General features: G+C 36.3%; 2 protein-coding genes across 14 annotated transcripts in view; one reads left to right on the top strand and one right to left on the bottom strand.

The window, feature by feature from the left end:
* Nucleotides 1–27,772, top strand: part of begain (brain enriched guanylate kinase associated) — a 208,408-nt gene that overhangs the window by 141,338 nt on the left and 39,298 nt on the right. For all 3 annotated transcript variants that reach the window (XM_088087747.1, XM_088087746.1, XM_088087749.1), the window contains one exon: nucleotides 2,708–2,774. In XM_088087747.1, the coding sequence (XP_087943873.1) occupies nucleotides 2,708–2,774 (67 nt within the window). The remainder of the gene's footprint in view (nucleotides 1–2,707; nucleotides 2,775–27,772) is intronic.
* Nucleotides 17,808–27,772, bottom strand: part of wdr25 (WD repeat domain 25) — an 80,095-nt gene continuing 70,130 nt past the window's right edge. For all 11 annotated transcript variants that reach the window (XM_088087756.1, XM_088087752.1, XM_088087754.1 and 8 more), the window contains one exon: nucleotides 17,808–18,143. The gene's annotated coding sequence lies outside the window, so the exon portion shown is untranslated. The remainder of the gene's footprint in view (nucleotides 18,144–27,772) is intronic.

Genomic DNA, 27,772 nt, shown 5'->3' with positions numbered 1-27,772 from the left:
TACACTTGGAATATTGTATAGGAGATCACAGTTCATAACCTGTTACAGACCAAGAATATTAACTGTATGGTGTCTCCCTGACCTATCTGTAGCTTTAATATACTTAGAGGGATACTGTGCAGGAATTGTCAGTTACTGTCTGTAAACACAAAATTCAAAATTGGCCCCTCTTCCCTACCTTGCTTGAATATACACTGCAAACTACTATTGTAGAAACGTTGCATTTGTTGTAACTGAAAAGCCAATACTTTAGCAAGCTAACTAAGTTTACCCTCAGCTCCCATGTGTCCGACAGAAAACAGGCCAATTCTGTGTTGCCTGTCAACCCCATCTTCTCCTTCTATGCTCACCAGGGAAAGTGAAAGTGAAAGCCAACCCCAAAATTCACTTTTATTTTGGAACGAGCCTTGTCAGTTTTCTGTTTCGCCTTTATTTTTTTGGTGCTGTGTTTGCATTTTTCATAGCTTCCTCTTGGTTGCTTGCTGTCAATGGTATAGCACCTGGTTGCTACCTTTTTATGTAGTTCCAACCTGTCATGCTTGCTTTGGGGCTACACCACAGACTGAATAAAAATAATGGATGTATCCCCAGTGATGTCACCCATGGGTCTGTGGGTTTTAAATCCTTGAGTTTGGCATTTTCGCCATGGCCATCCTGGATTTTTGGACCCTAAAGTGACCATATTTGGACAACAAAGCAGAGCTGTGAAGAAGCGAGTCAGAAGACCTGACTTGCAGACTGTGGTGACAGCTCAAAAAGAGCGCCCAAAGCAGTCATGTCCGTATTTATGCATAACTTTAAGCTTTAATAAAATGCAGCTACATCTAGTTATAGAGCCCAAAACTGTTTTTTTTCTGTACCAGGCTGTAAACGGTTATATTTCTGATGCCAAGGTTGGCGTTTTAACATGGGGGGAGCCAGCCTCAAGTGGCCATTAGAGGAAATGCAGTTTTTGGCACTTCTGATTCTACATGCACAGAGGCAGTAACAACTTAGCAAACAATGAAGACATTTTTAGAAAACACAGGGAGAGGGCAGGATTTACAGAAAAATACATAACCACACATATTTATTTATTTGTGTGTGTGTATATATGTATGTATGTATGTACATTATGTATTTACATATACTATATACATACATAAACAAAGAAAACAATATATTTAAATAATCTAGTCTTAAAGTCTTATTTACAAATCAGATTCCATGTCTAAAAAGGAGTAGAGAGAGGTCTAAACTTATTTAATCCTACCCCATGTCCCATATTCAAAAATGAACTAAATTTATTTATACATATATTAATGATGGAGAGATTTACTTCTGAAGTCTACCTTTAATTTTGCCATACCCACCTTCTTTCCCTAACTTGAACCATATTGTAGTTTCGCTGTGCAGACTTAAAAAAGAATTTAAAAAAAAAAGACTCAATTTACTGTAATAATTTTACAAAATCGTCCAGTATTGATGATCTTGCAGCTTTCTGACTTAATTGGCTATTTGTTTCCTGAGGGTGTTGGAAGCACCAATTCATCTTATTTCTGTGGTCCTCTAACTGGATGATCTAATTAGCATTGATGTCCATGAACAATATGCTGTTTAAATGAACTTGAAACTCCTTCTTGAAACTTGGAATCAAGACAGTATGGCCGCCTGGCGGATGAGGCATTTGCATGTGCCCAGGGGACTCTTTCGCCATGAGTTGGATCCTCTAAGGCTATGCACAAATTCCAACATTTTTTATATGATTGGCACAACCCAATCCCAACCCTCTGGTCCTAAATTTAACCACTTGAATGATTGGTTGAGCTTGTTGAAGACAAAGAGTGCTGCCTAAGAGACTCGGGTCTTTACGCTCCTCTTAAATCAGTAACAACACTGGGTAATGTTGCTCATCATGGCTGTTTTTCTGTTCTCCATTAATCAGTGAGTCACTCTCTTCCAGTGCCACTCCTTCATTTCATTTACCGTCCCTCCGTGCCCATTCACATCTCTTTCAGGTCTTTGTTTTATGATTTGTCTTCGCTCTTTGTCTCCGCTGCCCGCACTCTTCATATCTGTCTGGTTAATGGAGCCATAAATGCTGGTTTATCAATACTCTGTTAGGCCCAAGAGCTAATGTGAAAATGTGATACTGAACTGAGAGGTGATGTGATAAAAAAAAAACAAAAAAACAAACAGGAACAAGGTAACAAATAAAGAGTCGAAGTCCTGTTCCATTAAGATCACTAATGCACTGGAAGTCTACTCAAGAGCAAGAGTGACAAGAGAATAAAAAGGAGAAATACAAAGAAAAATAAACATGTTAGTCTTCAGCCAAAGAGTCCAAGCTACGGTTTGCTTATGCATAATTACTGATTTTGTAAAATATTTATCTATTTTAAGTACAATTATGGTATGATTATTTTTTCAAAATCTCCTGCTGTGGCCCTTAAACATATCGTCAACCCTTTTCACTGTGTTTTGGTTCAGCAGATTTTTATCCTGAGTGATCTCTAAATCTGAGTCACTCCTTAAAATATCCTGCAAATCCCCTCCGAGATTCTCCGTCAGTACGCTCATGTAGTAATTTATTTATTTCTCCGTCTAAAATTATGTGGAGATTACTGGTGCTTATTTAGCGGTATGAACAGTAAAACACTCTTTAGTCATCATGTGTTGCGGTTTGAATTTTTAACTGGCCATAATGATTCTTCTTCGGTTTTTCCAGGATCCAGAGCAGCTATGCAGCTCTTCAGAGGATCAACCAGGATTTGGAGGACAAGATGCACAGAACGGTAAGAGACCTCACAAGTTTTAACCTCACATTCCTGAAAAATCGCATGAGTCTCAATCAAAAAACTGTAGTACAAACTCAACTAAAATCATATCAAAGCAAAATGAAAAGTAGATCTACACACCTGTAAATGATGAGTACTTGCCTTTGCCTAACCCACTAAAATCAGAGTGAACCCTCCAAGATTTCTCTGGCTTTTTTGTGTTTGTTGAAGCCTAAAATGCCTAAATTTCACCGAAGCTTTTCAAAGATGCAAAAAAAGTTCCTTTTTAATACTTGATATAATTCTCTAAAGACTGAAGGCAAAGTGTCAGTGAGAATAATACCGCAGCATTGTTCAGATTTTTTTGTTTTTGTTCCGTTCTAAGAGTGTGCTTGGTAACCTTCCCAAAAAGGCTGAAAAAAAGCCATTTTCACAACTCTTTTTACTTCTGCTCAACTATATTTTAGAGGGACGTAGTTTTCACAACATTACATATATTTGACAGTTCCAGTTATTTTACAAACTAAGATTTATATCTGTAAGTTAATAAAATATGATGCATTGTGTAGATTAAACAGTGTATCCAACAGTGTACGTAGCAGTTTGTTATAGATTAAACATTTAGCATGAAAAATTAGCTACACTGTGACCAGCTATAAAACATAGAAGTGTGACTTACACATAAAGGCATCAGTAAATATGACCTTAATATATAATATATATAAATTATATAATATATAACAATATAATACTCTGATATGATGTATTCTGCATATTAGAGCTTTTACATTTGATTCTTTGAATACATTTTGCTGATCTGCTGCTACCCTTTTACTTCGGTACAGTTTTAAATGTAGGACATGCACTCATACTACTTTTGGGTAAGTGATGCAAGTACTTCTTGTACGCAGCAGAGGTCACAGATTTGAACTGGCATCTTTCCAGTTTCTCCAGCCTTCAGGTCATCTCTCGCCTATACAGGCTTCACCACTGTGTGACTACATTTTCACATTTCCTGGCTGCTGTGGTTGTTTGTACTGATATGAGCAAGAAGTGCAGACTCCTGGTGGTGTCTGTAAGTACCACAGAGTTTTCAGTAAGACTCTCATAAAAGATGTATTAAGGTGATGGGGGTTTGTAAGCTCAGCCACATGCTTGCACACACACACACACACACACACACACACACACACACACACACACACACACACACACACACACACACACACACACACACACAGCACTAAACAGCTTGTGACCCAAAGTTTGACCTGGAGTCATTTATTTGAGAACATGAAGTCCCGTAGTTACTAGGAAACCATTACTCACAGTTTGCAGTTGTATGCAACTCTTCCTTTTCTCTAAGATTAAACAAATTGTTAAACAAAGATGCCCAAGAAAAGGTTGTTATCTTGGGAGCAGGTTTTATTCAGGTCTGCATTTTGTAATGATTAATGATATTTTTAGGGAAATCTAGAGAAACAAAGGCATGCTAAAATTCCATATAAGTCGTCAAAAAGAAAATAAATAGCTTATGGTAAGTGTGGTAGAGTTGCTTGTTGCAGAGGTATTTTTAAGGACATTTATTTACCATTAACCACTTACTCTGCAGATTTACAGTGTAGATACAGGGATTCTCAAAAATTTTTATGACTGAGTCCCACTTCAGGGAGCCAGTATGTGACTGGGGGCTGTACAGGAAAGTGCACATTGAAAACAAAATATGTTTTTAATCTAATTTCCACATTTAGTTGCTAATTTGTCCACCCATTGTAATATAACGTTTTTGTCACGTTTTTATAATATATTCATAATGACATTCTATACTGTCACATTGTTGTCCCCTTTTTGATTTCTATACTATGAGGACTTGGTCTCATTTTGAAGGGGACACCAAAGTAGTATGTTTTTATAACATTTGAAACAACATAAAATACTGACATTTTTAGCACGTTTTAACTACACTATGATGTTTATATCAAATTTGTGATTATGACGTTTTTGTTACATTTTTGATGACATACCATGATATTTTTGTCGCATTTCTGACAACACACTAAACTATGACGTTTTCATCACATTACAAATGACGTACTATAACAGTGGTTCCCAGACCTTTAAGGCTGCGCACCCCTTCTTTGCCATACTATAGCCTTGCCTTTTCGGTCATTTTTTGGACATGCATTATTATGCTGTTTTTGACCGTTTTTGAAACATTCTATGCTATGGTGTGTCTTGGCACACTATTTTATGCTGTTTTGAGGTGTTTTCAGCTGTTTTTAGGACATGTCATATTTTGACATTTTTGCCATACTATAGCCTTGCCTTTTTCGTCATTTTTTGGACATGCATTATTATGCTGTTTTTGGCCATTTTTTGCAACATTCTATGTTATGGCATGTCTTGGCAGGTTATTTCATGTTGTTTTGAGGTGTTTTCAGCAGTTTTTAGGACATGTCATATTTTGACATTTTTGCCATACTATAGCCTTGCCTTTTCGGCCATTTTTTGGACATGCAGTATTAGGGTGTATTTGGCAGTTTTTTTGAACGTTCTATGCTATGGCGTGTCTCGGCACACTATTTTATGCTGTTTTGAGGTGTTTTCAGCTGTTTTTAGGACATGTCATATTTTGACATTTTTGCCATACTATAGCCTTGCCCATTCGGTCATTTTTTAGACATGCAATATGATGATGTTTTTGGCGGTTTTTGGCCATTTTTGCAACATTCTACGTTATGGCATGCCTTTGCAGGCTATTTTATGCTGCTTTGAGGTGATTTCAGCTGTTTTTGGGACATGTCATATTTTGACATTTTTGCCATACTATAGCCTTGCCTTTTTGGTCATTGTTTGGACATGCAGTATTAGGGTGTTTTTGGCGTTTTTTGGAACATTCTATGCTATGGCGTGTCTCTGCATGATATTTTATGCTGTTTTGATGTCTTTTCAGCTGTTTTCAAGGCATGTCATATTTTGACATTTTTGCCATACTATAGCCTTGCCTTTTTGGTCATTTTTTGGACATGCAATATTGTGCTGTTTTTGGCCGTTTTTGGAACATTCTACGTTATGGCATGCCTTTGCAGGCTATTTTATGCTGCTCTGAGGTGATTTCAGCTGTTTTTGGGACATGTCATATTTTGACATTTTTGCCATACTATAGCCTTGCCTTTTCGGTCATTTTTTGGACATTGAAAATTATAATGTTTTTGGCGGTTTTTGGAACATTCTATGCTATGGCGTGTCTGTGCATGATATTTTATGCTGTTTTGAGGTGTTTTCAGCAGTTTTTAGGACATGTCATATTTTGACATTTTCGCCATACTATAGCCTTGTCTTTCCTGCCATTTTTTGGAAATGCAGTATTAGGGTGTTTTTGGCAGTTTTTTGAAATTCTATGCTATGGCTTGTCTCTGCATGATATTTTATGTTGTTTTGAGGTGTTTTCAGCAGTTTTTAGGACATGTCATATTTTGACATTTTTGCCATACTATAGCCTTGCCTGTTCGGTCATTTTTTGGACATACATTATTATGCTGTTTTTGGCCATTTTTTGCAACATTCTATGCTATGGTGTGTCTTGACACACTATTTTATGCTGTTTTGAGGTGTTTTCAGCAGTTTTTAGGACATGTCATATTTTGACATTTTTGCCATACTATAGCCTTGCCTTTTTCGTCATTTTTTGGACATGCATTATTAGGGTGTTTTTGGCAATTTTTTGCAACATTCTATGTTATGGCATGTCTTGGCAGGTTATTTCATGCTGTTTTGAGGTGTTTTCAACAGTTTTTAGGACATGTCATATTTTGACATTTTGCCATACTATAGCCTTGCCTGTTCGGTCATTTTTTGGACATACATTATTATGCTGTTTTTGGCCATTTTTTGCAACATTCTATGCTATGGTGTGTCTTGACACACTATTTTATGCTGTTTTGAGGTGTTTTCAGCAGTTTTTAGGACATGTCATATTTTGACATTTTTGCCATACTATAGCCTTGCCTTTTTCGTCATTTTTTGGACATGCATTATTAGGGTGTTTTTGGCAATTTTTTGCAACATTCTATGTTATGGCATGTCTTGGCAGGTTATTTCATGCTGTTTTGAGGTGTTTTCAACAGTTTTTAGGACATGTCATATTTTGACATTTTGCCATACTATAGCCTTGCCTTTTCGGCCATTTTTTGGACATGCAGTATTAGGGTGTTTTTGGCAGTTTTTTCGAACATTCTATGCTATGGCGTGTCTCTGCATGATATTTTATGCTGTTTTGAGGTGTTTTCAGCTGTTTTTAGGACATATCAGATTTTGACATTTTTGCCATACTATAGCCTTGCCTTTTTCGTCATTTTTTGGACATGCATTATTATGCTGTTTTTGGCGGTTTCTGAAACATTCTATGCTATGGCATGTCTTGGCAGGCTATTTTATGCTGTTTTGAGGTGTTTTCAGTTGTTTTTAGGACATGTCATATTTTGACATTTTTGCCATACTATAGCCTTGCCTTTTTCGTCATTTTTTGGACATGCAGTATTATGCTGTTTTTGACCGTTTTAGAAACATTCAATGCTATGGTGTGTCTTGGCACACTATTTTATGCTGTTTTGAGGTGTTTTCAGCTGTTTTTAGGACATGTCATATTTTGACATTTTTGCCATACTATAGCCTTGCCTTTTCGGTCATTTTTTGGACATGCAGTATTATGCTGTTTTTGGCGGTTTTTGGAACATTCTATGCTATGGTGTGTCTGTGCATGATATTTTATGCTGTTTTGAGGTGTTTTCAGCTGTTTTTAGGACATGTCATATTTTGACATTTTCGCCATACTATAGCCTTGTCTTTCCTGCCATTTTTTGGAAATGCAGTATTAGGGTGTTTTTGGCAGTTTTTTGAAATTCTATACTATGGCTTGTCTCTGCATGATATTTTATGTTGTTTTGAGGTGTTTTCAGCAGTTTTTAGGACATGTCATATTTTGACATTTTTGCCATACTATAGCCTTGCCTTTTCGGTCATTTTTTGGACATACATTATTATGCTGTTTTTGGCCATTTTTTGCAACATTCTATGCTATGGTGTGTCTTGACACACTATTTTATGCTGTTTTGAGGTGTTTTCAGCTGTTTTTAGGACATGTCATATTTTGACATTTTTGCCATACTATAGCCTTGCCTTTTTCGTCATTTTTTGGACATGCATTATTATGCTGTTTTTGGCCATTTTTTGCAACATTCTATGTTATGGCATGTCTTGGCAGGTTATTTCATGCTGTTTTGAGGTGTTTTCAACAGTTTTTAGGACATGTCATATTTTGACATTTTGCCATACTATAGCCTTGCCTTTTCGGCCATTTTTTGGACATGCAGTATTAGGGTGTTTTTGGCAGTTTTTTCGAACATTCTATGCTATGGCGTGTCTCTGCATGATATTTTATGCTGTTTTGAGGTGTTTTCAGCTGTTTTTAGGACATATCAGATTTTGACATTTTTGCCATACTATAGCCTTGCCTTTTTCGTCATTTTTTGGACATGCATTATTATGCTGTTTTTGACCGTTTTAGAAACATTCTATGCTATGGTGTGTCTTGGCACACTATTTTATGCTGTTTTGAGGTGTTTTCAGCAGTTTTTAGGACATGTCATATTTTGACATTTTTGCCATACTATAGCCTTGCCTTTTTCGTCATTTTTTGGACATGCATTATTATGCTGTTTTTGGCCATTTTTTGCAACATTCTATGTTATGGCATGTCTTGGCAGGTTATTTCATGTTGTTTTGAGGTGTTTTCAGCAGTTTTTAGGACATGTCATATTTTGACATTTTTGCCATACTATAGCCTTGCCTTTTCGGTCATTTTTTGGACATGCAGTATTAGGGTGTTTTTGACGGTTTTTGAAACATTCTATGCTATGGTGTGTCTTGACACACTATTTTATGCTGTTTTGAGGTGTTTTCAGCTGTTTTTAGGACATGTCATATTTTGACATTTTTGCCATACTATAGCCTTGCCTTTTCGGTCATTTTTTGGACATGCAGTATTATGCTGTTTTTGGCGGTTTTTGGAACATTCTATGCTATGGCGTGTCTGTGCATGATATTTTATGCTGTTTTGAGGTGTTTTCAGCTGTTTTTAGGACATGTCATATTTTGACATTTTCGCCATACTATAGCCTTGTCTTTCCTGCCATTTTTTGGAAATGCAGTATTAGGGTGTTTTTGGCAGTTTTTTGAAATTCTATACTATGGCTTGTCTCTGCATGATATTTTATGTTGTTTTGAGGTGTTTTCAGCAGTTTTTAGGACATGTCATATTTTGACATTTTTGCCATACTATAGCCTTGCCTTTTCGGTCATTTTTTGGACATACATTATTATGCTGTTTTTGGCCATTTTTTGCAACATTCTATGCTATGGTGTGTCTTGACACACTATTTTATGCTGTTTTGAGGTGTTTTCAGCTGTTTTTAGGACATGTCATATTTTGACATTTTTGCCATACTATAGCCTTGCCTTTTTCGTCATTTTTTGGACATGCATTATTATGCTGTTTTTGGCCATTTTTTGCAACATTCTATGTTATGGCATGTCTTGGCAGGTTATTTCATGCTGTTTTGAGGTGTTTTCAACAGTTTTTAGGACATGTCATATTTTGACATTTTGCCATACTATAGCCTTGCCTTTTCGGCCATTTTTTGGACATGCAGTATTAGGGTGTTTTTGGCAGTTTTTTCGAACATTCTATGCTATGGCGTGTCTCTGCATGATATTTTATGCTGTTTTGAGGTGTTTTCAGCTGTTTTTAGGACATATCAGATTTTGACATTTTTGCCATACTATAGCCTTGCCTTTTTCGTCATTTTTTGGACATGCATTATTATGCTGTTTTTGACCGTTTTAGAAACATTCTATGCTATGGTGTGTCTTGGCACACTATTTTATGCTGTTTTGAGGTGTTTTCAGCTGTTTTTAGGACATGTCATATTTTGACATTTTTGCCATACTATAGCCTTGCCTTTTTCGTCATTTTTTGGACATGCATTATTATGCTGTTTTTGACCGTTTTAGAAACATTCTATGCTATGGTGTGTCTTGGCACACTATTTTATGCTGTTTTGAGGTGTTTTCAGCTGTTTTTAGGACATGTCATATTTTGACATTTTTGCCATACTATAGCCTTGCCTTTTTCGTCATTTTTTGGACATGCATTATTATGCTGTTTTTGGCCATTTTTTTGCAACATTCTATGCTATGGCGTGTCTTGGCAGGTTATTTCATGTTGTTTTGAGGTGTTTTCAGCAGTTTTTAGGACATGTCATATTTTGACATTTTTGCCATACTATAGCCTTGCCTTTTCGGTCATTTTTTGGACATGCAGTATTAGGGTGTTTTTGACCGTTTTTGAAACATTCTATGCTATGGTGTGTCTTGACACACTATTTTATGCTGTTTTGAGGTGTTTTCAGCTGTTTTTAGGACATGTCATATTTTGACATTTTGCCATACTATAGCCTTGCCTTTTCGGCCATTTTTTGGACATGCAGTATTAGGGTGTTTTTGGCAGTTTTTTCAAACGTTCTATGCTATGGCGTGTCTTGACACACTATTTTATGCTGTTTTGAGGTGTTTTCAGCTGTTTTTAGGACCTGTCATATTTTGACATTTTTGCCATACTATAGCCTTGCCTTTTCGGTCATTTTTTGGACATGCATTATTATGCTGTTTTTGACCGTTTTTGAAACATTCTATGCTATGGTGTGTCTTGGCACACTATTTTATGCTGTTTTGAGGTGTTTTCAGCAGTTTTTAGGACATGTCATATTTTGACATTTTGCCATACTATAGCCTTGCCTTTTCGGCCATTTTTTGGACATGCAGTATTGGGGTGTTTTTGGCAGTTTTTTTTCGAACATTCTATGCTGTGGCGTGTCTCTGCATGATATTTTATGCTGTTTTGAGGTGTTTTCAGCTGTTTTTAGGACATGTCATATTTTGACATTTTTGCCATACTATAGCCTTGCCTTTTTCGTCATTTTTTGGACATGCATTATTATGCTGTTTTTGACCGTTTTTGAAACATTCTATGCTATGGTGTGTCTTGGCACACTATTTTATGCTGTTTTGAGGTGTTTTCAGCAGTTTTTAGGACATGTCATATTTTGACATTTTTGCCATACTATAGCCTTGCCTTTTCGGTCATTTTTTGGACATGCATTATGATGCTGTTTTTGACGGTTTTTGAAACATTCTATGCTATGGTGTGTCTTGACACACTATTTTATGCTGTTTTGAGGTGTTTTCAGCTGTTTTTAGGACATGTCATATTTTGACATTTTTGCCATACTATAGCCTTGCCTTTTTCGTCATTTTTTGGACATGCAGTATTATGCTGTTTTTGGCCGTTTTTGAAACATTCTATGCTATGGCGTGTCTCGGCACACTATTTTATGCTGTTTTGAGGTGTTTTCAGCTGTTTTTAGGACATGTCATATTTTGACATTTTTGCCATACTATAGCCTTGCCTTTTCGGTCATTTTTTGGACATGCATTATTATGCTGTTTTTGACCGTTTTTGAAACATTCTATGCTATGGTGTGTCTTGGCACACTATTTTATGCTGTTTTGAGGTGTTTTCAGCAGTTTTTAGGACATGTCATATTTTGACATTTTTGCCATACTATAGCCTTGCCTTTTCGGCCATTTTTTGGACATGCAGTATTAGGGTGTTTTTGGCAGTTTTTTCAAACGTTCTATGCTATGGCATGTCTTGGCAGGCTATTTTATGCTGTTTTGAGGTGTTTTCAGTTGTTTTTAGGACATGTCATATTTTGACATTTTTGCCATACTATAGCCTTGCCTTTTTCGTCATTTTTTGGACATGCATTATTATGCTGTTTTTGACAGTTTTTGAAACATTCTATGCTATGGCGTGTCTCGGCACACTATTTTATGCTGTTTTGAGGTGTTTTCAGCTGTTTTTAGGACCTGTCATATTTTGACATTTTTGCCATACTATAGCCTTGCCTTTTCGGTCATTTTTTGGACATGCATTATTATGCTGTTTTTGACCGTTTTTGAAGCATTCTATGCTATGGTGTGTCTTGGCACACTATTTTATGCTGTTTTGAGGTGTTTTCAGCAGTTTTTAGGACATGTCATATTTTGACATTTTGCCATACTATAGCCTTGCCTTTTCGGCCATTTTTTGGACATGCAGTATTGGGGTGTTTTTGCCAGTTTTTTTCGAACATTCTATGCTATGGCGTGTCTCTGCATGATATTTTATGCTGTTTTGAGGTGTTTTCAGCTGTTTTTAGGACATGTCATATTTTGACATTTTTGCCATACTATAGCCTTGCCTTTTTCGTCATTTTTTGGACATGCATTATTATGCTGTTTTTGACCGTTTTTGAAACATTCTATGCTATGGTGTGTCTTGACACACTATTTTATGCTGTTTTGAGGTGTTTTCAGCAGTTTTTAGGACATGTCATATTTTGACATTTTTGCCATACTATAGCCTTGCCTTTTCGGCCATTTTTTGGACATGCAGTATTAGGGTGTTTTTGGCAGTTTTTTCAAACGTTCTATGCTATGGCATGTCTTGGCAGGCTATTTTATGCTGTTTTGAGGTGTTTTCAGTTGTTTTTAGGACATGTCATATTTTGACATTTTTGCCATACTATAGCCTTGCCTTTTTCGTCATTTTTTGGACATGCATTATTATGCTGTTTTTGACAGTTTTTGAAACATTCTATGCTATGGCGTGTCTCGGCACACTATTTTATGCTGTTTTGAGGTGTTTTCAGCTGTTTTTAGGACATGTCATATTTTGACATTTTTGCCATACTATAGCCTTGCCTTTTCGGTCATTTTTTGTACATGCATTATTATGCTGTTTTTGACCGTTTTTGAAGCATTCTATGCTATGGTGTGTCTTGGCACACTATTTTATGCTGTTTTGAGGTGTTTTCAGCAGTTTTTAGGACATGTCATATTTTGACATTTTGCCATACTATAGCCTTGCCTTTTCGGCCATTTTTTGGACATGCAGTATTGGGGTGTTTTTGGCAGTTTTTTTCGAACATTCTATGCTATGGCGTGTCTCTGCATGATATTTTATGCTGTTTTGAGGTGTTTTCAGCTGTTTTTAGGACATGTCATATTTTGACATTTTTGCCATACTATAGCCTTGCCTTTTTCGTCATTTTTTGGACATGCATTATTATGCTGTTTTTGACCGTTTTTGAAACATTCTATGCTATGGTGTGTCTTGACACACTATTTTATGCTGTTTTGAGGTGTTTTCAGCAGTTTTTAGGACATGTCATATTTTGACATTTTTGCCATACTATAGCCTTGCCTTTTCGGCCATTTTTTGGACATGCAGTATTAGGGTGTTTTTGGCAGTTTTTTCAAACGTTCTATGCTATGGCGTGTCTCTGCATGATATTTTATTCTGTTTTGAGGTGTTTTCAGCTGTTTTTAGGACATGTCATATTTTGACATTTTTGCCATACTACAGCCTTGCCTCTTTCGTCATTTTTTGGACATGCAGTATTATGCTGTTTTTGGCCGTTTTTGAAACATTCTATGCTATGGCGTGTCTCGGCACACTATTTTATGCTGTTTTGAGGTGTTTTCAGCAGTTTTTAGGACATGTCATATTTTGACATTTTTGCCATACTATAGCCTTGCCTTTTCGGTCATTTTTTGGACATGCATTATTATGCTGTTTTTGACCGTTTTTGAAACATTCTATGCCATGGCGTGTCTCGGCACACTATTTTATGCTGTTTTGAGGTGTTTTCAGCTGTTTTTAGGACATGTCATATTTTGACATTTTTGCCATACTATAGCCTTGCCTTTTCGGTCATTTTTTGGACATGCATTATTATGCTGTTTTTGACCGTTTTTGAAACATTCTATGCTATGGTGTGTCTTGGCACACTATTTTATGCTGTTTTGAGGTGTTTTCAGCAGTTTTTAGGACATGTCATATTTTGACATTTTTGCCATACTATAGCCTTGCCTTTTTCGTCATTTTTTGGACATGCATTATTATGCTGTTTTGGGCCATTTTTTGCAACATTCTATGTTATGGCATGTCTTGGCAGGTTATTTCATGCTGTTTTGAGGTGTTTTCAGCAGTTTTTAGGACATGTCATATTTTGACATTTTTGCCATACTATAGCCTTGCCTTTTCGGTCATTTTTTGGACATGCATTATGATGCTGTTTTTGACGGTTTTTGAAACATTCTATGCTATGGTGTGTCTTGACACACTATTTTATGCTGTTTTGAGGTGTTTTCAGCTGTTTTTAGGACATGTCATATTTTGACATTTTTGCCATACTATAGCCTTGCCTTTTCGGCCATTTTTTGGACATGCAGTATTAGGGTGTTTTTGGCAGTTTTTTTCAAACGTTCTATGCTATGGCGTGTCTCTGCATGATATTTTATTCTGTTTTGAGGTGTTTTCAACTGTTTTTAGGACATGTCATATTTTGACATTTTTGCCATACTATAGCCTTGCCTTTTCTGTCATTTTTTGGACATGCATTATTATGCTGTTTTTGACCGTTTTTGAAACATTCTATGCTATGGTGTGTCTTGGCACACTATTTTATGCTGTTTTGAGGTGTTTTCAGCAGTTTTTAGGACATGTCATATTTTGACATTTTGCCATACTATAGCCTTGCCTTTTCGGCCATTTTTTGGACATGCAGTATTGGGGTGTTTTTGGCAGTTTTTTTCGAACATTCTATGCTATGGCGTGTCTCTGCATGATATTTTATGCTGTTTTGAGGTGTTTTCAGCTGTTTTTAGGACATGTCATATTTTGACATTTTTGCCATACTATAGCCTTGCCTTTTTCGTCATTTTTTGGACATGCAGTATTATGCTGTTTTTGGCCGTTTTTGAAACATTCTATGCTATGGCGTGTCTCGGCACACTATTTTATGCTGTTTTGAGGTGTTTTCAGCTGTTTTCAGGACATGTCATATTTTGACATTTTTGCCATACTATAGCCTTGCCTTTTCGGTCATTTTTTGGACATGCATTATTATGCTGTTTTTGACCGTTTTTGAAACATTCTATGCTATGGTGTGTCTTGGCACACTATTTTATGCTGTTTTGAGGTGTTTTCAGCAGTTTTTTGGACATGTCATATTTTGACATTTTTGCCATACTATAGCCTTGCCTTTTTCGTCATTTTTTTGACATGCATTATTATGCTGTTTTGGGCCATTTATTGCAACATTCTATGTTATGGCATGTCTTGGCAGGTTATTTCATGCTGTTTTGAGGTGTTTTCAGCTGTTTTTAGGACATGTCATATTTTGACATTTTTGCCATACTATAGCCTTGCCTTTTCGGCCATTTTTTGGACATGCAGTATTAGGGTGTTTTTGGCAGTTTTTTTCAAACGTTCTATGCTATGGCGTGTCTCTGCATGATATTTTATTCTGTTTTGAGGTGTTTTCAACTGTTTTTAGGACATGTCATATTTTGACATTTTGCCATACTATAGCCTTGCCTTTTTGGCCATTTTTTGGACATGCAGTATTAGGGTGTTTTTGGCAGTTTTTTTTTAACGTTCTATGCTATGGCGTGTCTCGGCACACTATTTTATGCTGTTTTGAGGTGTTTTCAGCAGTTTTTAGGACATGTCATATTTTGACATTTTTGCCATACTATAGCCTTGCCTTTTCGGTCATTTTTTGGACATGCATTATTATGCTGTTTTTGACCGTTTTTGAAACATTCTATGCTATGGTGTGTCGTGGCACGCTATTGTATGCTGTTTTAAGGTGTTTTCAGCTGTTTTTAGGACATGTCATATTTTGACATTTTTGCCATACTATAGCCTTGCCTTTTTCGTCATTTTTTGGACATGCATTATTATGCTGTTTTTGGCCATTTTTTGCAACATTCTATGTTATGGCATGTCTTGGCAGGTTATTTCATGTTGTTTTGAGGTGTTTTCAGCAGTTTTTAGGACATGTCATATTTTGACATTTTTGCCATACTATAGCCTTGCCTTTTTGGTCATTTTTTTGACATGCAGTATTAGGGTGTTTTTGGTAGTTTTTTTGAACGTTCTATGCTATGGCGTGTCTCGGCACACTATTTTATGCTGTTTTGAGGTGTTTTCAGCAGTTTTTAGGACATGTCATATTTTGACATTTTTGCCATACTATAGCCTTGCCTTTTTGGTCATTTTTTGGACATGCATTATTATGCTGTTTTTGGCGGTTTCTGAAACATTCTATGTTATGGCATGTCTTGGCAGGCTATTTTATGCTGTTTTGAGGTGTTTTCAGCAGTTTTTAGGACATGTCATATTTTGACATTTTTGCCATACTATAGCCTTGCCTTTTTTGTCATTTTTTGGACATGCATTATTATGCTGTTTTGGGCCATTTTTTGCAACATTCTATGTTATGGCATGCCTTGACACACTATTTTATGCTGTTTTGAGGTGTTTTCAGCTGTTTTTAGGACATGTCATATTTTGACATTTTTGCCATACTATAGCCTTGCCTTTTCGGTCATTTTTTGGACATGCATTATTATGCTGTTTTTGACCGTTTTTGAAACATTCTATGCTATGGTGTGTCTTGGCACACTATTTTATGCTGTTTTGAGGTGTTTTCAGCTGTTTTTAGGACATGTCATATTTTGACATTTTTGCCATACTATAGCCTTGCCTTTTTGGTCATTTTTTGGACATGCATTATTATGCTGTTTTTGGCGGTTTCTGAAACATTCTATGTTATGGTGTGTCTCTGCACACCTTTTTAATGCTGTTTTGAGGTGTTTTCAGCTGTTTTTAGGACATGTCATATTTTGACATTTTTGCCATACTATAGCCTTGCCTTTTTCGTCATTTTTTGGACATGCATTATTATGCTGTTTTTGGCGGTTTCTGAAACATTCTATGCTATGGCGTGTCTCGGCACACTATTTTATGCTGTTTTGAGGTGTTTTCAGCTGTTTTTAGGACATGTCATATTTTGACATTTTTGCCATACTATAGCCTTGCCTTTTTCGTCATTTTTTGGACATGCATTATTATGCTGTTTTTGGCCGTTTCTGAAGCATTCTATGCTATGGCGTGTCTCGGCACACTATTTTATGCTGTTTTGAGGTGTTTTCAGCAGTTTTTAGGACATGTCATATTTTGACATTTTGCCATACTATAGCCTTGCCTTTTCGGCCATTTTTTGGACATGCAGTATTAGGGTGTTTTTGGCAGTTTTTTCAAACGTTCTATGCTATGGCGTGTCTCTGCATGATATTTTATTCTGTTTTGAGGTGTTTTCAGCTGTTTTTAGGACATGTCATATTTTGACATTTTTGCCATACTATAGCCTTGCCTTTTTCGTCATTTCTTGGACATGCATTATTATGCTGTTTTTGGCCGTTTCTGAAACATTCTATGCTATGGTGTGTCTTGGCACACTATTTTATGCTGTTTTGAGGTGTTTTCAGCTGTTTTTAGGACATGTCATATTTTGACATTTTTGCCATACTATAGCCTTGCCTTTTCGGTCATTTTTTGGACATGCAGTATTATGCTGTTTTTGACCGTTTCTGGAACATTCTATGCTATGGCGTGTCTCTGCATGATATTTTATGCTGTTTTGAGGTGTTTTCAGCAGTTTTTAGGACACCTCATGTTTTTCATTTTCGCCATACTATAGCCTTGCGTTTCAGTCTTTTTTTTGACATGCATAATTAGGGTGTTTTTGCCCATTTTTGCAACACTCTTTACTATGGCGTGTCTCAGTACGCTATTTAATGATGTTTTGAGGCGTTTTCAGCAGTTTTTGGGATATGTCATATTTTTACATTTTTTTCATACTATAGCCTTGCCTTTTCGCTCCTTGCCTTATGGTTATTTGGCTGTTTTTTCGACTTGCCATACTTTGACTCTTTTGGATACACTATACTATGTTATTTTTCCTCTCTGCTGGGGGAAACCCTGGCGCAAAATGAATGAGGCTCCATTCTTCCTTTATCCCAAGAAACACCAGCACACAGGAATTATCAGTTCTTTAATGGTTAATTGGAAACATTATACATCAGTTTGAGGATACAAGACAACCATAAACATAAGAAAACTTGACCCAGAGTTACCCACTGAAATCAGAGAAACAGATGACTCACAAAATCATTAACACAACTCCCAATTTCCAAATATCATCAAATCGACAATTTTTTTTTGCACAGAAGCATGTGGATGGAAGCAGCAAGAGGAGGGCCCAGCAGCTGGGGATACGTGTCCTTTTAAGCCCTGAGACCTTTTCACCAGATCCAAGCTCACATGCAGGCAATCACACACAGACAGCGCTGCAGAAGAAAGAGGGACGAATCCTTTGTACATGTAAAGAGAGGACAAAGACAAATACATGATAATAAGCATCCCTAAAAGGTCATAATATAGTTAGTATTCAAAGATGTCACATAAAATGTCATGGTTAAATATGAAGTGAAAGATGTCATAGTGTAGTATGTCGTCATAGATGGCATCATAATGTCATACTATACTATGTTGTAAAAATTGGCACAGACACATCAAAGTAGACTGTTGTGTCACAGAAATATCATATTATGTCATATTTTGTCATTGTTTGCCATGCTATGCAATGGCTATACTATAGCCTTGCCTTTTCAGTCATTTTTTGGACATGCATTATTTTGCTGTTTTTGGCCGTTTTTGAAACATTCTATGCTATGGCGTGATTTGGCAGGCTATTTTATGCTGTTTTGAGGTGTTTTCAGCTGTTTTTAGGACATGTCCTATTTTGACATTTTTGCCATACTATAGCCTTGCCTTTTCGGTCACTTTTTTGACATGCATTATTATGCTGTTTTTGACCGTTTTTGAAACATTCTATGCTATGGTGTGTCTCTGCACGCTATTTTATGCTGTTTTGAGGTGTTTTCAGCTGTTTTTAGGACATGTCATATTTTGACATTTTTGCCATACTATAGCCTTTCCTTTTCGGTCATTTTTTTGACATGCAGTATTAGGGTGTTTTTGGCAGTTTTTGAAACATTCTATGCTATGGTATGTCTCGGCACACTATTTTATGCTGTTTTGAGGTGTTTTCAGCTGTTTTTAGGACATGTCATATTTTGACATTTTTGCCATACTATAGCCTTGCCTTTTCGGTCATTTTTTTGACATGCAGTATTAGGGTGTTTTTGACCGTTTTTGAAACATTCTATGCTATGGCGTGTCTTGGCACACTATTTTATGCTGTTTTGAGGTGTTTTCAGCTGTTTTTAGGACATGTCATATTTTGACATTTTTGCCATACTATAGCCTTGCCTTTTCGGTCATTTTTTGGACATGCAGTATTAGGGTGTTTTTGGCAGTATTTGAAACATTCTATGCTATGGTATGTCTCGGCACACTATTTTATGCTGTTTTGAGGTGTTTTCAGCTGTTTTTAGGGCATGTCATATTTTGACATTTTTGCCATACTATAGCCTTGCCTTTTCGGTCATTTTTTGGACATGCATTATTATGCTGTTTTTGGCCGTTTTTGAAACATTGTATGCTATGGCGTGTCTTGGCACACTATTTTATGCTGTTTTGAGGTGTTTTCAGCTGTTTTTAGGACATGTCATGTTTTGACATTTTTGCCATACTATAGCCTTGCCTTTTCGGTCATTTTTTTGACATGCAGTATTAGGGTGTTTTTGAACGTTTTTGAAACATTCTATGCTATGGTATGTCTCGGCACACTATTTTATGCTGTTTTGAGGTGTTTTCAGCTGTTTTTAGGACATGTCATATTTTGACATTTTTGCCATACTATAGCCTTGCCTTTTCGGCCATTTTTTTGACATGCAGTATTTGGGTGTTTTTGGCAGTTTTTGAAACATTCTATGCTATGGTATGTCTCGGCACACTATTTTATGCTGTTTTGAGGTGTTTTCAGCTGTTTTTAGGACATGTCATATTTTGACATTTTTGCCATACTATAGCCTTGCCTTTTCGGTCATTTTTTTGACATGCATTATTATGCTGTTTTTGACCGTTTTTGAAACATTCTATGCTATGGTGTGTCTCTGTACGCTATTTTATGCTGTTTTAAGGTGTTTTCAGCTGTTTTCAGGACATGTCATATTTTGACATTTTTGCCATACTATAGCCTTGCCTTTTCGGTCATTTTTTTGACATGCAGTATTAGGGTGTTTTTGACCGTTTTTGAAACATTCTATGCTATGGCGTGTCTTGGCACACTATTTTATGCTGTTTTGAGGTGTTTTCAGCTGTTTTTAGGACATGTCATGTTTTGACATTTTTGCCATACTATAGCCTTGCCTTTTCGGCCATTTTTTTGACATGCAGTATTTGGGTGTTTTTGGCAGTTTTTGAAACATTCTATGCTATGGCGTGTCTTGGCACACTATTTTATGCTGTTTTGAGGTGTTTTCAGCTGTTTTTAGGACATGTCATATTTTGACATTTTTGCCATACTATAGCCTTGCCTTTTCGGTCATTTTTTGGACATGCAGTATTAGGGTGTTTTTGGCAGTATTTGAAACATTCTATGCTATGGTATGTCTCGGCACACTATTTTATGCTGTTTTGAGGTGTTTTCAGCTGTTTTTAGGGCATGTCATATTTTGACATTTTTGCCATACTATAGCCTTGCCTTTTCGGTCATTTTTTGGACATGCATTATTATGCTGTTTTTGACCGTTTTTGAAACATTCTATGCTATGATGTGTCTCTGCACGCTATTTCATGCTGTTTTAAGATGTTTTCAGCTGTTTTCAGGACATGTCATATTTTGACATTTTTGCCATACTATAGCCTTGCCTTTTCGGCCATTTTTTGACATGCAGTATTTGGGTGTTTTTGGCAGTTTTGAAACATTGTATGCTATGGTATGTCTCGGCACACTATTTTATGCTGTTTTGAGGTGTTTTCAGCTGTTTTCCGGTCTTGTCATATTTTGACATTTTTGCCATACTATAGCCTTGCCTTTTCGGCCATTTTTTTGACATGCAGTATTTGGGTGTTTTTGGCAGTTTTTGAAACATTCTATGCTATGGTATGTCTCGGCACACTATTTTATGCTGTTTTGAGGTGTTTTCAGCTGTTTTTAGGACATGTCATATTTTGACATTTTTGCCATACTATAGCCTTGCCTTTTCGGTCATTTTTTTGACATGCATTATTATGCTGTTTTTGACCGTTTTTGCAACATTCTATGCTATGGTTTGTCTCGGCACGCTATTTTATGCTCTTTTAAGGTGTTTTCAGCTGTTTTCAGGACATGTCATATTTTGACATTTTTGCCATACTATAGCCTTGCCTTTTCGGTCATTTTTTTGACATGCAGTATTAGGGTGTTTTTGACCGTTTTTGAAACATTCTATGCTATGGCGTGTCTTGGCACACTATTTTATGCTGTTTTGAGGTGTTTTCAGCTGTTTTTAGGACATGTCATATTTTGACATTTTTGCCATACTATAGCCTTGCCTTTTCGGCCATTTTTTGACATGCAGTATTTGGGTGTTTTGGCCGTTTTTGAAACATTCTATGCTATGGCGTGTCTTGGCACACTATTTTATGCTGTTTTGAGGTGTTTTCAGCTGTTTTTAGGACATGTCATATTTTGACATTTTTGCCATACTATAGCCTTGCCTTTTCGGTCATTTTTTTGACATGCATTATTATGCTGTTTTTGACCGTTTTTGACCGTTTTTGAAACATTCTATGCTATGGTGTGTCTCTGTACGCTATTTTATGCTGTTTTAAGGTGTTTTCAGCTGTTTTCAGGACATGTCATATTTTGACATTTTTGCCATACTATAGCCTTGCCTTTTTCGTCATTTTTTGGACATGCATTATTATGCTGTTTTTGGCCGTTTCTGAAACATTCTATGCTATGGCGTGTCTCGGCACACTATTTTATGCTGTTTTGAGGTGTTTTCAGCTGTTTTTAGGACATGTCATATTTTGACATTTTTGCCATACTATAGCCTTGCCTTTTTCGGTCATTTTTTGGACATGCATTATTATGCTGTTTTTGGCCGTTTTTGAAACATTGTATGCTATGGCGTGTCTTGGCACACTATTTTATGCTGTTTTGAGGTGTTTTCAGCTGTTTTTAGGACATGTCATGTTTTGACATTTTTGCCATACTATAGCCTTGCCTTTTCGGTCATTTTTTTGACATGCAGTATTAGGGTGTTTTTGAACGTTTTTGAAACATTCTATGCTATGGTATGTCTCGGCACACTATTTTATGCTGTTTTGAGGTGTTTTCAGCTGTTTTTAGGACATGTCATATTTTGACATTTTTGCCATACTATAGCCTTGCCTTTTCGGCCATTTTTTTGACATGCAGTATTTGGGTGTTTTTGGCAGTTTTTGAAACATTCTATGCTATGGTATGTCTCGGCACACTATTTTATGCTGTTTTGAGGTGTTTTCAGCTGTTTTTAGGACATGTCATATTTTGACATTTTTGCCATACTATAGCCTTGCCTTTTCGGTCATTTTTTTGACATGCATTATTATGCTGTTTTTGACCGTTTTTGAAACATTCTATGCTATGGTGTGTCTCTGTACGCTATTTTATGCTGTTTTAAGGTGTTTTCAGCTGTTTTCAGGACATGTCATATTTTGACATTTTTGCCATACTATAGCCTTGCCTTTTCGGTCATTTTTTTGACATGCAGTATTAGGGTGTTTTTGACCGTTTTTGAAACATTCTATGCTATGGCGTGTCTTGGCACACTATTTTATGCTGTTTTGAGGTGTTTTCAGCTGTTTTCAGGACATGTCATATTTTGACATTTTTGCCATACTATAGCCTTGCCTTTTCGGCCATTTTTTTGACATGCAGTATTTGGGTGTTTTTGGCAGTTTTTGAAACATTCTATGCTATGGCGTGTCTTGGCACACTATTTTATGCTGTTTTGAGGTGTTTTCAGCTGTTTTTAGGACATGTCATATTTTGACATTTTTGCCATACTATAGCCTTGCCTTTTCGGTCATTTTTTTGACATGCATTATTATGCTGTTTTTGACCGTTTTTGACCGTTTTTGAAACATTCTATGCTATGGTGTGTCTCTGTACGCTATTTTATGCTGTTTTAAGGTGTTTTCAGCTGTTTTCAGGACATGTCATATTTTGACATTTTTGCCATACTATAGCCTTGCCTTTTCGGTCATTTTTTGGACATGCATTATTATGCTGTTTTTGACCGTTTTTGAAACATTCTATGCTATGGTGTGTCTCTGCACGCTATTTCATGCTGTTTTAAGATGTTTTCAGCTGTTTTCAGGACATGTCATATTTTGACATTTTTGCCATACTATAGCCTTGCCTTTTCGGCCATTTTTTTGACATGCAGTATTTGGGTGTTTTTGGCAGTTTTTGAAACATTGTATGCTATGGTATGTCTCGGCACACTATTTTATGCTGTTTTGAGGTGTTTTCAGCTGTTTTTAGGACATGTCATATTTTGACATTTTTGCCATACTATAGCCTTGCCTTTTCGGTCATTTTTTGGACATGCATTATTATGCTGTTTTTGACCGTTTTTGAAACATTCTATGCTATGGTGTGTCTCTGCACGCTATTTCATGCTGTTTTAAGATGTTTTCAGCTGTTTTCAGGACATGTCATATTTTGACATTTTTGCCATACTATAGCCTTGCCTTTTCGGCCATTTTTTTGACATGCAGTATTAGGGTGTTTTTGGCAGTTTTTGAAACATTCTATGCTATGGTGTGTCTCTGTACGCTATTTTATGCTGTTTTAAGGTGTTTTCAGCTGTTTTCAGGACATGTCATATTTTGACATTTTTGCCATACTATAGCCTTGCCTTTTCGGTCATTTTTTGGACATGCATTATTATGCTGTTTTTGACCGTTTTTGAAACATTCTATGCTATGGTGTGTCTCTGCACGCTATTTCATGCTGTTTTAAGATGTTTTCAGCTGTTTTCAGGACATGTCATATTTTGACATTTTTGCCATACTATAGCCTTGCCTTTTCGGCCATTTTTTTGACATGCAGTATTAGGGTGTTTTTGGCAGTTTTTGAAACATTCTATGCTATGGTGTGTCTCTGTACGCTATTTTATGCTGTTTTAAGGTGTTTTCAGCTGTTTTCAGGACATGTCATATTTTGACATTTTTGCCATACTATAGCCTTGCCTTTTCGGTCATTTTTTTGACATGCAGTATTATGCTGTTTTTGACCGTTTTTGAAACATTCTATGCTATGGCGTGTCTTGGCACACTATTTTATGCTGTTTTGAGGTGTTTTCAGCTGTTTTTAGGACATGTCATGTTTTGACATTTTTGCCATACTATAGCCTTGCCTTTTCGGCCATTTTTTTGACATGCAGTATTTGGGTGTTTTTGGCAGTTTTTGAAACATTCTATGCTATGGCGTGTCTTGGCACACTATTTTATGCTGTTTTGAGGTGTTTTCAGCTGTTTTTAGGACATGTCATATTTTGACATTTTTGCCATACTATAGCCTTGCCTTTTCGGTCATTTTTTTGACATGCATTATTATGCTGTTTTTGACCGTTTTTGACCGTTTTTGAAACATTCTATGCTATGGTGTGTCTCTGTACGCTATTTTATGCTGTTTTAAGGTGTTTTCAGCTGTTTTCAGGACATGTCATATTTTGACATTTTTGCCATACTATAGCCTTGCCTTTTCGGTCATTTTTTGGACATGCATTATTATGCTGTTTTTGACCGTTTTTGAAACATTCTATGCTATGGTGTGTCTCTGCACGCTATTTCATGCTGTTTTAAGATGTTTTCAGCTGTTTTCAGGACATGTCATATTTTGACATTTTTGCCATACTATAGCCTTGCCTTTTCGGCCATTTTTTTGACATGCAGTATTTGGGTGTTTTTGGCAGTTTTTGAAACATTGTATGCTATGGTATGTCTCGGCACACTATTTTATGCTGTTTTGAGGTGTTTTCAGCTGTTTTTAGGACATGTCATATTTTGACATTTTTGCCATACTATAGCCTTGCCTTTTCGGTCATTTTTTGGACATGCATTATTATGCTGTTTTTGACCGTTTTTGAAACATTCTATGCTATGGTGTGTCTCTGCACGCTATTTCATGCTGTTTTAAGATGTTTTCAGCTGTTTTCAGGACATGTCATATTTTGACATTTTTGCCATACTATAGCCTTGCCTTTTCGGCCATTTTTTTGACATGCAGTATTAGGGTGTTTTTGGCAGTTTTTGAAACATTCTATGCTATGGTGTGTCTCTGTACGCTATTTTATGCTGTTTTAAGGTGTTTTCAGCTGTTTTCAGGACATGTCATATTTTGACATTTTTGCCATACTATAGCCTTGCCTTTTCGGTCATTTTTTTGACATGCAGTATTAGGGTGTTTTTGAACGTTTTTGAAACATTCTATGCTATGGTATGTCTCGGCACACTATTTTATGCTGTTTTGAGGTGTTTTCAGCTGTTTTTAGGACATGTCATATTTTGACATTTTTGCCATACTATAGCCTTGCCTTTTCGGTCATTTTTTTGACATGCAGTATTAGGGTGTTTTTGGCAGTTTTTGAAACATTCTATGCTATGGTATGTCTCGGCACACTATTTTATGCTGTTTTGAGGTGTTTTCAGCTGTTTTTAGGACATGTCATATTTTGACATTTTTGCCATACTATAGCCTTGCCTTTTCGGTCATTTTTTGGACATGCATTATTATGCTGTTTTTGACCGTTTTTGAAACATTCTATGCTATGGTATGTATCGGCACACTATTTTATGCTGTTTTGAGGTGTTTTCAGCTGTTTTTAGGACATGTCATATTTTGACATTTTTGCCATACTATAGCCTTGCCTTTTCGGTCATTTTTTTGACATGCATTATTATGCTGTTTTTGACCGTTTTTGAAACATTCTATGCTATGGTGTGTCTCTGTACGCTATTTTATGCTGTTTTAAGGTGTTTTCAGCTGTTTTCAGGACATGTCATATTTTGACATTTTTGCCATACTATAGCCTTGCCTTTTCGGTCATTTTTTGGACATGCATTATTATGCTGTTTTTGACCGTTTTTGAAACATTCTATGCTATGGTGTGTCTCTGCACGCTATTTCATGCTGTTTTAAGATGTTTTCAGCTGTTTTCAGGACATGTCATATTTTGACATTTTTGCCATACTATAGCCTTGCCTTTTCGGCCATTTTTTTGACATGCAGTATTTGGGTGTTTTTGGCAGTTTTTGAAACATTCTATGCTATGGTATGTCTCGGCACACTATTTTATGCTGTTTTGAGGTGTTTTCAGCTGTTTTTAGGACATGTCATATTTTGACATTTTTGCCATACTATAGCCTTGCCTTTTCGGTCATTTTTTGGACATGCATTATTATGCTGTTTTTGGCCGTTTTTGAAACATTGTATGCTATGGCGTGTCTTGGCACACTATTTTATGCTGTTTTGAGGTGTTTTCAGCTGTTTTTAGGACATGTCATATTTTGACATTTTTGCCATACTATAGCCTTGCCTTTTCGGTCATTTTTTTGACATGCAGTATTAGGGTGTTTTTGGCAGTTTTTGAAACATTCTATGCTATGGTATGTCTCGGCACACTATTTTATGCTGTTTTGAGGTGTTTTCAGCTGTTTTTAGGACATGTCATATTTTGACATTTTTGCCATACTATAGCCTTGCCTTTTCGGTCATTTTTTGGACATGCATTAATATGCTGTTTTGGGCCGTTTTTGAAACATTGTATGCTATGGTATGTCTCGGCACACTATTTTATGCTGTTTTGAGGTGTTTTCAGCTGTTTTTAGGACATGTCATATTTTGACATTTTTGCCATACTATAGCCTTGCCTTTTCGGTCATTTTTTTGACATGCAGTATTAGGGTGTTTTTGACCGTTTTTGAAACATTCTATGCTATGGCGTGTCTTGGCACACTATTTAATGCTGTTTTGAGGTGTTTTCAGCTGTTTTTAGGACATGTCATATTTTGACATTTTTGCCATACTATAGCCTTGCCTTTTCGGTCATTTTTTTGACATGCATTATTATGCTGTTTTTGACCGTTTTTGAAACATTCTATGCTATGGTGTGTCTCTGTACGCTATTTTATGCTGTTTTAAGGTGTTTTCAGCTGTTTTCAGGACATGTCATATTTTGACATTTTTGCCATACTATAGCCTTGCCTTTTCGGTCATTTTTTTGACATGCAGTATTAGGGTGTTTTTGACCGTTTTTGAAACATTCTATGCTATGGTGTGTCTCGGCACACTATTTTATGCTGTTTTGAGGTGTTTTCAGCTGTTTTTAGGACCTGTCATATTTTGACATTTTTGCCATACTATAGCCTTGCCTTTTCGGTCATTTCTTGGACATGCATTATTATGCTGTTTTTGACCGTTTTTGAAACATTCTATGCTATGGTGTGTCTCTGTATGCTATTTTATGCTGTTTTAAGGTGTTTTCAGCTGTTTTCAGGACATGTCATATTTTGACATTTTTGCCATACTATAGCCTTGCCTTTTCGGTCATTTTTTGGACATGCATTATTATGCTGTTTTTGACCGTTTTTGAAACATTCTATGTTATGGTGTGTCTTGGCACGCTATTTTATGCTGTTTTGAGGTGTTTTCAGCTGTTTTTAGGACATGTCATATTTTGACATTTTTGCCATACTATAGCCTTGCCTTTTCGGTCATTTTTTGGACATGCAGTATTAGGGTGTTTTTGGCAGTTTTTGAAACATTCTATGCTATGGTATGTCTCGGCACACTATTTTATGCTGTTTGGAGGTGTTTTCAGCTGTTTGTAGGACATGTCATATTTTGACATTTTTGCCATACTATAGCCTTGCCTTTTCAGTCATTTTTTGGACATGCAGTATTAGGGTGTTTTTGACCGTTTTTGAAACATTCTATGCTATGGCGTGTCTTGGCACACTATTTTATGCTGTTTTGAGGTGTTTTCAGCTGTTTTTA

This window comes from Plectropomus leopardus, chromosome 14, assembly GCF_026936395.1.
Source record: "Plectropomus leopardus strain MGB_pleo_1.0 chromosome 14, ASM2693639v1, whole genome shotgun sequence".
Taxonomy (NCBI): Eukaryota; Metazoa; Chordata; class Actinopteri; order Perciformes; family Serranidae; genus Plectropomus; species Plectropomus leopardus.
This window is presented reverse-complemented; position numbering and strand designations above follow the sequence as displayed.